The following is a 12,311-nucleotide window of genomic DNA, read 5'->3' on the forward strand; positions in this document are numbered from 1 at the left end:
TGGCCCCGCCTCTTCACTGGTCGCCACTAGGTCACTCTCCCTGAACTATGAGCTTTATCGTACCTCTGCTTAAAGCTATGTATGGATCCTGCCTCCACTACATCTCTTCCTAAACTATTCCACTTCCTGACTACTATGTGGCTAAAGAAATACTTCCTAACATCCCTGTGATTCATCTGTGTCTTCAGCTTCCAACTGTGTCCCCTTGTTGCTGTGTCCAGTCTCTGGAACATCCTGTCTTTGTCCACCTTTCAATTCCTCTCAGTATTTTGTAAGTCGTTATCATGTCCCCCCTATCTCTCCTGTCCTCCAGTGTCGTCAGGTTGATTTCCCTTAACCTCTCCTCGTAGGACATACCTCTTAGCTCTGGGACTAGTCTTGTTGCAAACCTTTGCACTTTCTCTAGTTTCCTTACATGCTTGGTTAGGTGTAGGTTCCAAACTGTGCTCCATACTCTAATATAGGCCTAATGTACACGGTGTATAGGGTCCTGAACGATTCCTTATCAAGATGTCGAAATGTTGTTCTTAGGTTTGCCAGGCGCCCGTATGATGCAGCAGTTATCTGGTTGATGTTCGCCTCAGGAGATGTACTCGGTGTTATACTCACCCCAAGATCCTTTTCCAAGAGTGAGGTTTGCACTCTCTGGACCCCCTAGACTGTACTCCGTTTGTGGCCTTCTTTGCCCCCTTCCCCAATCTTCATGATTTTGCACCTGGTGGGGTTGATCTCCAGGAGCCAGTTGCTGGACCAGGCCTGCAGCCTGTCCAGATACATTTGTAATTCTGCCTGGTCCTCGTCTGATTGAATTCTTCTGCAAACCAGGACACTTCGGAGTCTATTCCTTTCGTCATGTCGTTCACATATACCAGAAGCAGCATCGGTCCTAGGACTGACCCCTGTGGAACCCCACTCGTCACAGGCGCTCTGACACCTCGCTACGTACCATGACTCGCTGTTGTCTTCCTGACAGGTATTCCATGATCCATTGGAGTGCCTTTTCTGTTATCCCTGAATGGTCATCCAGCTTTTGCACTAATCTCTTGTGTGGAACTGTGTCAAACGCTTTCTTACAGTCCAAGAATAAGCAATCTACCCACTCCTCTCTCTCTTGTCTTACTGCTGTCACCCTGTCATAGAACACCAGTAGGTTTGTGACAGGATTTCCTGTCCCTGAAACTATGCTGGCTGTCGTTGATAAGCTCATTCCTTTCTAGGTGCTCCACCACTCTTCTCCTGATAATCTTCTTCATGACTATACATGTCAGTGACTGGTCTGTCGTTTAATGCTTCGTGTCTGTTTCCTTTTTTAAAAACTGGGACTACATTTGCTGTCTCTCATACTTCAGGCAGTCGCCCTGTTTCGATAGATGTGTTGAAGATTGATGTTAGTATTACATATAGCGCCTCTGCTTCCTCTCCCAGGACCCATGGAGAGATCTTATCTGGCCCCATCGCCTTTGAGGTATCTGGCTCGCTTGGCAGCCTTGGTCAACACTTGTTGGTGTATCCTACCTCTCCGTCTTTCTGGAGTCCCTTCTGTCTCCTCTGTGAACACTTCTTTGAATCTCACGTTGAGCTCCTCACATACTTCGCGGTCGTTTCTTGTGATCTCCCCTCCTTCCTTCCTCAGCCTGATTACCTGGTCCTTGATTGGTGCTTTCCTCCTGATGTGGCTGTACAACAGCTTCGGGTAAGATTTGGCTTTCGCTGTTTTGTCATTTTTGTATTGTCGGTGGGCCTTCCTCCTTACCTGTGCATATTCATGTCTGGCTTTACGAAAGCTCTCCTTATTCTCCTGCATCATTTGCCTTCTATACTTCTTTCATTCTCTAGCACACGTGGTTTTGGCCTCTCTATACCTTTGGATGAACCAAGGGCTCATCCTGGCTTTCTCGTTATTTCTGTTATCCTTGGGTACAAACCTCTCTTCAGTTTCCTTGCATATTGTTGTTACATTTTCCATCATTTCGTTTACTGACTTCCCTGCCAGTTCTCTGTCCCACTGAACCCCGAACAGGAAATATTTCATGCCTATGTAGTCCCCTTTCCTTCTCCACTTGTAAGTCTACCATGTATTCGAGGCTCAGAACCACGTGATCACTGACTCTGAGGGGTCTTTCATATGTGATGTCCTCAATATCTGCACTTCTCAAGGTGAATACTAGGTTTAGTCTTGCTGGTTCATCCTGTCCTCTCTCTCTCTGGTAGTGTCCCTTACGTGTTGGTACATAAGGTTTTTCAGTACCACCTCCATCATCTTAGTCCTCCACGTTTCTGGGTCCCCATGTGGTTCCAGGTTCTCCAAGTTGATTTCCTTGTGATTAAAGTCGCCTCTAATCAGCAGCTTTGCACTAATCGCATGGCCACTTCAGCCAGTGTGTCAACCATCGCTCTTGCCTTGGTCTCCCGCTGTTCTGTGGTGGGCTATACATCAATGCAATTCCCAACTTGGGACCTCCAGACTGAAGTGCTCCTATTATGTAGTCTCTTGCTTCTCCTCTGTCTCCTCTTTCCAGCTCATCAGAATCCCATCAGTTTTTGATGAGCACTGCCACTCTTCGACCCCCTCTGTTCCCTCTGTCTTTCCTCAAGATCTGATATACCGTTGGAAAGATGGCATCTGTTATCATCCCTGTGAGCTTGGTTTCTGTGAGAGCTATGATGTCTGGTGATGCCTTTTTGACTTTCGTGCCACTCCTTCCACTTATTCATTACTCCATCAGCGTTGGTGTACCAATAATTCAGTTTCCTCTCCAACAGTGTGTTCTGGTGGGTCTGTGAGGGTGGGGAACTTGGCAGTGTGCTGTGGGATTCTACAGCGTAGTGTGGGGTGGGGGCTGAAAGTGTGGACTGTAGTTTGTGTTGGGATAGCGTGTATGATTGTGGGGTTCTGGGGGTGGTTCTGTGTGTGCTTGCGCCTGTTGCTCTGCCCTTCTGTGATTGTCCTCTGTTGATTCTGTCCTTGTCTCTCTTCCTAGCCCCTTTCACTCTGTGTCCTCTCCCTCAGCTGCTGTCGTTCTGTTCTTGTTGTGTCGCAGTCTAGGAACACCCTCTTGTATGTTGATGATTCTTTCTTGCAGGATCCTGTTTCATACCGTTTCTGTCTTGAAAATCAGCTTGACTGGCCAATTTCTCCTCTTCAAGTACTGCTCTATTCTCTGAAAATTTACTGTCTCAATCGTGTCCTCCTCGCCTATTTCTTTGGTTATGTTTTCAATCTCTGTTTTTCTTCCTGTCATCTTTCATTGTGTGTCCTCCCCTCGCTCTCCTGAAGCCCATGAATAAACACTGACTCTCTTGGTCCCGTTTGTACATGGCCATTGTCTCCCATATTTTTCCTGTAACTCTTGGTGGTACTGTCGTGCCTCAGCATGGGACGTATCCCCCTCTCCACCTTCTTCCCCCTCCCTTACTGCTAACGCTTCTCCTAACTGCTCTCCCCCTTCATTCCTCGGCCCTGCATGGTAAACTGATAAGGCCTTAGCATAAGTCATGTCTCCTTCCTTTCCACTAGGCTCCTCGTTCAGTAGAGGTGTACCTGCTTCAGATGCTGTCTCTTCTGAGCAATAGCTCTGTAACTCGCTTCAGCATATTTACCTCATATTCTAGGGCCCATATCCTGGCTTCTGCAGCTTCGGCTTGTGACTCCCATTTCTTCTCTGTCTCCATCCTCTTCAACAATTTTGCAGAGAGCTCACCTAGTTTGCTCTCCCACTCTTGTTCCACCCATTTACATTACTCTTCCATCCATTCTTCCTTACCAGAATCATTTTCCTCTGATCCCCCAAGTCTTCGACTTCCCTTCTAAGCCACTATTTTTTATGGGTTAGGTGTTGTAATGTGTGTGTGTGTGTGCTGTTTGTGTGTGGGGGGAGTTGTAAGGGGAAGAGAGATGGGGAAAGAGTGATGGAGAGGTGGAGAGAGAGTGGGAAGCGGGGTAGAGGCAGAGGGAGAGACACACAGACAGGTTAGGTGTTGTAATGTGTGTGTGTGTGTGTGTGTGTGTGTGTGTGTGTGTGTGTGTGTGTGTGTGTGTGTGTGTGTGTGTGTGTGTGTGTGTGTGTGTGTGTGTGTGAAACGTTGAGGCCTTTGACCCCCCTTCAACACACCCACTCCACCACCCCACACATAAACCTCCACACCCCCGCCCCCACAACACCTGCCACACTAATGACTTGTCCCTTCCACAGCGGAATGAGTCACTCACTGCAATCACTGGACCTAAGTTACAACCAGCTCACAGCAGTGCCAAGACAAGCTCTACGTCCTCTCAAAGCTCTAGAGTGGATCAACCTCCATGGGTAAGTCTCTAGCACTCTAAAGGATGAGTCCATCAGTCTAAAAGATGAGTCTATCCCTCTAAAGGACGAGTCTATCAGTCCAAAGAATGAGTCTATCAGTCTAAAAAATGAGCCTATCAGTCTTAAGGATGAGTCTATCAATCTGAAGGATGAGTCTATCACTCCAAAGGATGAGTCACTAAAGAATGAGTCTATCAGTTTAAAGGATGAGTCTATCACTCTAAAAGTTGAATCTATCACTCTAATGGATGAGTCTATCAATCTAAATAGAAGAGTTTGTCGTTCTAGATAGATGAGACTATGACTCTAACAAGATAAGTCTATCTACAGAGATGAGTCTATCTCTAAAAGAGTAGTCTATTAATCTACAGGGACAAGCCTTTCTAAAAAAGATAGAACAATTTCATATTATTCTTGTATGCGAGAGACAGGAGGGGGGGGGTCAGGAGCAGCGACACGAACCCCACAGACAAAATTGGGTGAGTACACAATACCAGTTTTTCATATATATATTTAGAAAATGTTGTCAGAATGTCAACATAAAGTTTACTTTCTTGTCCTGTACACAATACTCACACAATACTTACAAATTACTGAGAGCGGTTGAAGTCCCTTGATTTGTACTCCCTGGAACGCAGGCGAAAAAGATGCATAATAATATACATTTGGAAAATTCTAGAGGGACTAGTCTCAAATCTGCACACGAAAATCACTTCTTACGACAGCAAAAGACTGGGCATACAGTGCAACATCCCCCCCAATGAAAAGCAGGGGCGCCACGAGTACACTAAGAGACAACACAATAAGTGTCAGGGGCCCAAGATTGTTCAACGGCATCCCAGTATACATAAGTAGGATTACAAATAGAACCCTGGCTGTCTTCAAGAAAGCACTGGACCTACACCTAAAGTCAGTACCTGACCAGCCGGGCTGTGGCTCGTACGTCGGTTTACGTGCGGCCAGCAGTAACAACCTGGTTGATCAGGTGCTGATCTACCGCGAAGCCTTTTCACGGACCTGGCCACGGGGGCGTTGACCCCCGAAACCCCCTCCAAGTATACTCCAGGTATACAAAACCCATTCCATAATTAAACAATACTCAAACGATATTCACACAATATTGATACAATACTTTTTTAATGTCCATACAGTACTTATACAACATTTATACAATATTCATACAATACCTACACAATACTCATACAATACCTACACAATACTTATACAATGGTTATACAATACAATACTTATACAATATTTAGAAAATGGTCACACACTACTCAAACAATTATCATACAATACTCATACATCACTTACACAATTCTCAAACAACCACACAATATCGACACCATACAATATTCAAATTTACAGCTACACAATATTCACAGTTCAACACAACGTCCATGCGTTGCCCACATAATAACCAATCCACAATACTACAATGAACACATTTACCCCCATAGCATCTACGAAATTACTAGGCAATAACGACTCCACAACCACACAATTCGCCCAAGATATCATCACAGCACCACAAAATACAATACGCGCACAATCACTACATAACCCAGGTGAGAGCGGAAAAGGTTAGCCCAAGTCTCTCTCTCATCGTGGCATTTACCCTGACATTTCGTCCTTCTCAGAACGAAACACTGTAGCCACAGCCTCTACGAGACTCTATTATTTACTCCTCTTCGTGCCCACCTGCTACCACCTGGGGGCCAGGTGTTAAGTGATGGAGGTTACCTGAGTCGATTTAGTCACGACTGAGACGTAGCTAGGTCTTCCTAGAATCACCTATAGCACTCTAAAGTCACTTAGAATCACCTTAGACAGCCTGGCTATGAGATACCTAGACACCTGAAATCCCTTTGATTAACCTTAGTCACCTAGGATCCCTAGTCACCTAGAATCCTCTAGCGTTCCTTAGACTCGCCTTATCACCTAGACTCACTTTAGTCATCTATGCAAAATCCTGCAGACTCACCTAAGCGTCACCTATAACTACCTAGGACCACCTAGTCACCTAGAGCCACCTAGGGGTCTCCGGACTTTTGTTAAAAAAAATGTCCCTTCTTCGGTTCACAAGAAAACTTTGCCTCGCCCATGAGAACAGCAGGTAAATATATCTCTTTTGGCGGTACGGGGACAAGTTTGTGTCCTCGTCTAGGTCCTCAGTAACGAACGAGGACAGGCTTGTCCTCGTCTCACTTTCCTGTGCTTTTGGGAGATTCGGAAGTGAAGTTGCAGAGGTTGGTGGATGAGTTTGGTAGGGTATGTAAAAGAAGAAAATTAAAAGTGAATATAGGAAAGAGTAAGGTGATAAAGATAAAAAGATAGGCTACGAAAAATTGGATATCAGATTGGAGGGAGAGAGTATGGAGAAGGTGAATGTATTCAGATAGTTGGGTGTGGACGTGTCAACAGATAGGTCTATGAAGGATGATGTGAATCATAGAATTGATGAGGGGAAAAGGGTGAGTGGTGCACTTACGAGTCTGTGGAGACAAAGAACTTTGTCCGTGGAAGCAAAAAGGGGAATGTATGAGAGTATAGTTGTATGGGTGTGAAGCAAGGGTGATGAATGTTGTAACAAGGAGAAGGCTGGAGGCAGTGGAGATGTCATGTCTGAGGGCAATGTGTGGTGTGAATATAATACAGAAAATTCAAAGTTTGGAAATTAGGAGGAGGTGCGGGATTACCAAAACTATTATCCAGAGGGCTGAGGAAGGGTTACTGAGGTGGAACAAATGACTTTGAGAGTGTATAAATCTGTAGTGGAGGGAAGGTGGGGTAGGGGTCGGCCTAGGAAAAGTTGGAAGGAGGTGGTCAAGGAGGTTTTTGTGTGCGAGGGGCTTGGACTTCCAGCAAGCATGCGTGAGGTATTTGATAAGAGTGAATGGAGACAAATGGTTTTTAGGACTTGAAGGTGTTGTTGGAGTGTGAGCAAGGTAACATTTATGAAGGGATTCAGGGAAACCGGCAGGCCGGACTTCGAGTCCTGGAGATGGTAAGTACAGTGACTGCACTCTTAAGGAGAGGTACTAATTTGCAGTCTTATAACTGTAGTGTAAGTACGCCTCTGGCAAGACAGTCATGAAGTGAATGATGATGAAAGTTTTCTTTTTCGGGCCACCCTGCCTTGGTGGGAAATGGCCCATATGTTAATAAAAATAAAAATATACATACATATATATATATATATATATATATATATATATATATATATATATATATATATATATATATATATATATATATATATATATATATGTATATACATATACATATATATATATATATATATATATATATATATATATATATATATATATATATATATATATATATATATATATATATATATATATATATATATATATATATATATATATATTTATGCAAAACAACCACTCTGAAAGAATAGAGAAATTCCAAGCGCTTTCGTGACTACTCACATTATCAAGGAACTATTATATATGTATATATATATATATATATATATACATATATATATACATATATAATATATATATATATATATATATATATATATATATATATATATATATATATATATATATTATTTTTTTTTTATATTAACACACTGGCCGATTCCCACCAAGGCAGGGTGGCCCGAAAAAGAAAAACTTTCACCATCATTCACTCCATCACTGTCCTGCCAGAAGGGTGCTTACACTACAGTTTTTAAACTGCAACATTAACACCCCTCCTTCAGAGTGCAGGCACTGTACTTCTCATCTCCAGGACTCAAGTCCGGCCTGCCGGTTTCCCTGAATCCCTTCATAAATGTTACTTTGCTCACACTCCAACAGCACGTCAAGTATTAAAAACCATTTGTCTCTATTCACTCCTATCAAACACGCTCACGCATGCACGCTGGAAGTCCAAGCCCCTCGCACACAAAACCTCCTTTACCCCCTCCCTCCAACCTTTCCTAGGCCGACCCCTACCCCGCCTTCCTTCCACTAGAGACTGATACACTCTTCAAATCATTATGTATCGCTCCATTCTCTCTACATGTCCGAACCACCTCAACAACCCTTCCTCAGCCCTCTGGACAACAGTTTTGGCAATCCCGCACCTCCTCCTAACTTCCAAACTACGAATTCTGCGCATTATATTCACACCACACATTGCCCTCAGACATGACATCTCCACTGCCTCCAGCCTTATATAAATATATATATATATATATATATATATATATATATATATATATATATATATATATATATATATATATATATATATATATATATATATATATATATATATATATATATATATATATATATATATATATATATGTCGTGCCGAATAGGCAGAACTTGCCATCTTGGCTTAAATAGCAACGCTCATCTTGCCATATAGGACAAGTGAAAATTTGTATATGCAATAATTTCGCCAAAATCATTCTGAACCTAACGAAAAAAATATATTTCACTGTGTTTGTTTAGTATTAAATTATTGTAAAGAAATCTAAAATATATTTAGTTGGGTTAGGCTAAAATAAATTGCTCTTGTTGTAATAAGGTTAGGTAAGTTTTCTAAGTTCCTTTTGGTGCAAAATTAAAAATTTTTACACCAACATTAATGACAAAAATATATCTTTAAACGTATAAAAGAAAATTTTACATATTCGGCACGACATATATATATATATATATATATATATATATATATATATATATATATATATATATATATATATATATACACAAACACTGATGGTATAAACCTTGGTAATAAATACCGACAAGTTGGTTTAGAAAGACACGTAAGCAAACACTGTAACATATTTATTAGAAAACGTTTCGGTCCTGGGACCTTGATCACTTCTAACATACAGAGGTAGAAAGACATTATATATATAGGCGGAGAGTGAGATGTGACGCACGTGACCTGAGGCTGTGTGTGTGTGTGTGTGTGTGTGTGTGTGTGTGTGTGTGTGTGTGCAAGGAATTCGTGTGTGTGTGTGTGTGTGTGTGTGTGTGTGTGTGTGTGTGGGAATGTCATAAGAACATAAGAATGGAGGAACACTGTAGAAGGCCTACTGGCCCATGCGAGGCAAGTCCTTATCAAAACAACCTCTACCTATGATGAGGACGGGTAGACGATGAAATCATGTGACTCCTGTGTTGTTGGGTTGGTGCTGCTTAAGTATCATGTATGCCAATGTTTTTGAAATTTTGTAGTTTCCAGTGTTGCGTTCTATAGTGTCGGTGACGGTGATTAGTGAGGCTTCTAGGCACCGTCGGCGTCTGAGGTCTGGTTCGGTGAGAACGAGTTGTGCCTCGTTCCAGTTCATCAAATGCCCCGTGGAGTCTCTGTGGAGGACACAGGCGTACCTTACATCGTCTCTGTTAGAGGCATTTCGATGCTCATTCAGGCGGACTGCAAGATCTCTGCCTGTCTCGCCTACATATTTCTTGGGACAGAACCCACAAGGGATAGTGTAGACGCCTGCTGTAGAAGTTAGAGGTGTGGGGGTGCGTTTCGTAGTGAGGTCTTTGATAGATGATGTGTTTATGGTGGAAATGTTGATGTTACTCATAGCAAGTGCCCGGCGAGTATTCGTGGCAACATCACCACATGGGAGTACTATGAACTGTTTAGGGGGCTGTTCCATGGGCGGTTTGTTGAGGATAGCTTGTGCCTTGAGTCTGCAATCTCGGATGAAGAAAGATGGGAACTGAAGACGTGTAAACCGCCCATGGAACAGCCCCCTAAACAGTTCATAGTACTCTCATGTGGCGATGTTGCCACGAATACTCGCAGGGCACTTGCTATTAGTAACATCAACGTTTCCACCATAAACACATCATCTATCAAAGACCTCACTACGAAACGCAGCCCCACACCTCTAACTTCTACAGCAGGCGTCTACACTATCCCTTGTGGGTTCTGTCCCAAGAAATATGTAGGCGAGACAGGCAGAGATCTTGCAGTCCGCCTGAATGAGCTTCGAAATGCCTCTAACTGAGACGATGTAAGGTACGCCTGTGTCCTCCACAGAGACTCCACGGGGCATTTGATGAACTGGAACGAGGCACAACTCGTTCTCACCGAACCAGACCTCAGACGCCGACGGTGCCTAGAAGCCTCACTAATCACCGTCACCGACACTATAGAACGCAACACTGGAAACTACAAAATTTCAAAAACATTGGCATACATGATACTTAAGCAGCACCAACCCAACAACACAGGAGTCACATGATTTCATCGTCTACCCGTCCTCATCATAGGTAGAGGTTGTTTTGATAAGGACCTGCCTCGCATGGGCCAGTAGGCCTTCTACAGTGTTCCTCCATTCTTATGTTCTTATGACATTCCTCAGGTCACGTGCGTCACATCTCACTCTCCGCCTATATATATAATGTCTTTCTACCTCTGTATGTTAGAAGTGATCAAGGTCCCAGGACCGAAACGTTTTCTAATAAATATGTTATAGTGTTTGCTTACGTGTCTTTCTAAACCAACAAACACTGATCTCTGGCTGAAGGAGACTCGAACCTACGAACCTTGGAACAAGGTACGCAGTGCTATACCAAACTCACCACACTGGACCAATACCTTGGAGTCCAGCTTGCGCTAGACTTTGATCCAAGGCAGCCAGCATTCAGGGAGAAGACTTACAGCTTTTCATCTCATCCCCTGCATGCATCAGCCTTACTAGAGATTTTAACAATGCAAGGAATTCGCGAGAGCAGGCGAAATATGCACAAACACTGATCTCTGGCTGAAGGAGACTCGAACCTACGAACCTTGGAACAAGGTACGCAGTGCTATACCAAACTCACCACACTGGACCAATACCTTGGAGTCCAGCTTGCGCTAGACTTTGATCCAAGGCAGCCAGCTTTCAGGGAGAAGGCTTACAGCTTTTCATCTCATCCCCTGCATGCATCAGCCTTACTAGAGATTTTAACAATGCAAGGAATTCGCGAGAGCAGGCGAAATATACACAAACACTGATCTCTGGCTGAAGGAGACTCGAACCTACGAACCTTGGAACAAGGTTCGCATGCAGGGGATGAGATGAAAAGCTGTAAGCCTTCTCCCTGAAAGCTGGCTGCCTTGGATCAAAGTCTAGCGCAAGCTGGACTCCAAGGTATTGGTCCAGTGTGGTGAGTTTGGTATAGCACTGCGTACCTTGTTCCAAGGTTCGTAGGTTCGAGTCTCCTTCAGCTAGAGATCAGTGTTTGTGTGTATATGTATATGTATATATATATATATATATATATATATATATATATATATATATATATATATATATATATATATATATATATATATATATGTCGTGCCGAATATGTAAAACTGGTCAATTAGCAAGAACTCATTTAAAATTAAGTCCTTTCTGAAATTTTCTCTTATACGTTTAAAGATATATTTTTTTCATTAATGTTAATGTAAAAATTTATAATTATGATATTTGAGTACACTTACATAAAAAATTATGTATATATATATATATATATATATATATATATATATATATATATATATATATATATATATATATATATATATATATATGATGGCACTCTGGCAGGTACTGAAGAGTCCCTGGTAGGGGACCTACAACTGGTGAAAACACAGGGAGAAGACTTGGGACTCATCCTCAATGCCTCCAAGTGTGAAATCATCACAGCGAACCAGGAAATAATCAATGCTGTGCGAAGAATCCTCCCAGAAGTCTCTACTACCACTCCGTCCAACAGTACCCTCCTGGGAGCACCGCTGGGTCACCAGGCCATCGACACAGTCCTCAAGGACAAATTGAATGACCTGATGAGAATGGAGGAGAGAATAAGCAATCTTGATGCCCATGATGCTCTGTATCTCCTCACAAGGTGCCTTACTATTCCAAGACTCACTTCCTGAGGTGTGCACCCTCTTTTGACAACCCAACACTCGACGAATATGACGCACACCTGAGGTCAACCCTTACGAAGGCACTGAACCTGTCACTAGAGG

At 42.8% G+C, this 12,311-nt stretch overlaps 1 protein-coding gene across 1 annotated transcript in view; it reads left to right on the top strand.

The window, feature by feature from the left end:
- The window catches only part of LOC128699223 (chaoptin), a 252,946-nt gene that overhangs the window by 214,660 nt on the left and 25,975 nt on the right, over positions 1-12,311 (top strand). The window contains exon 4 of the mRNA XM_070096655.1: positions 4,194-4,304. Within this exon, the coding sequence (XP_069952756.1) occupies positions 4,194-4,304 (111 nt within the window). The remainder of the gene's footprint in view (positions 1-4,193; positions 4,305-12,311) is intronic.

This window comes from Cherax quadricarinatus, chromosome 54 (assembly GCF_038502225.1).
Source record: "Cherax quadricarinatus isolate ZL_2023a chromosome 54, ASM3850222v1, whole genome shotgun sequence".
In the NCBI taxonomy this organism is placed as follows: domain Eukaryota; kingdom Metazoa; phylum Arthropoda; class Malacostraca; order Decapoda; family Parastacidae; genus Cherax; species Cherax quadricarinatus.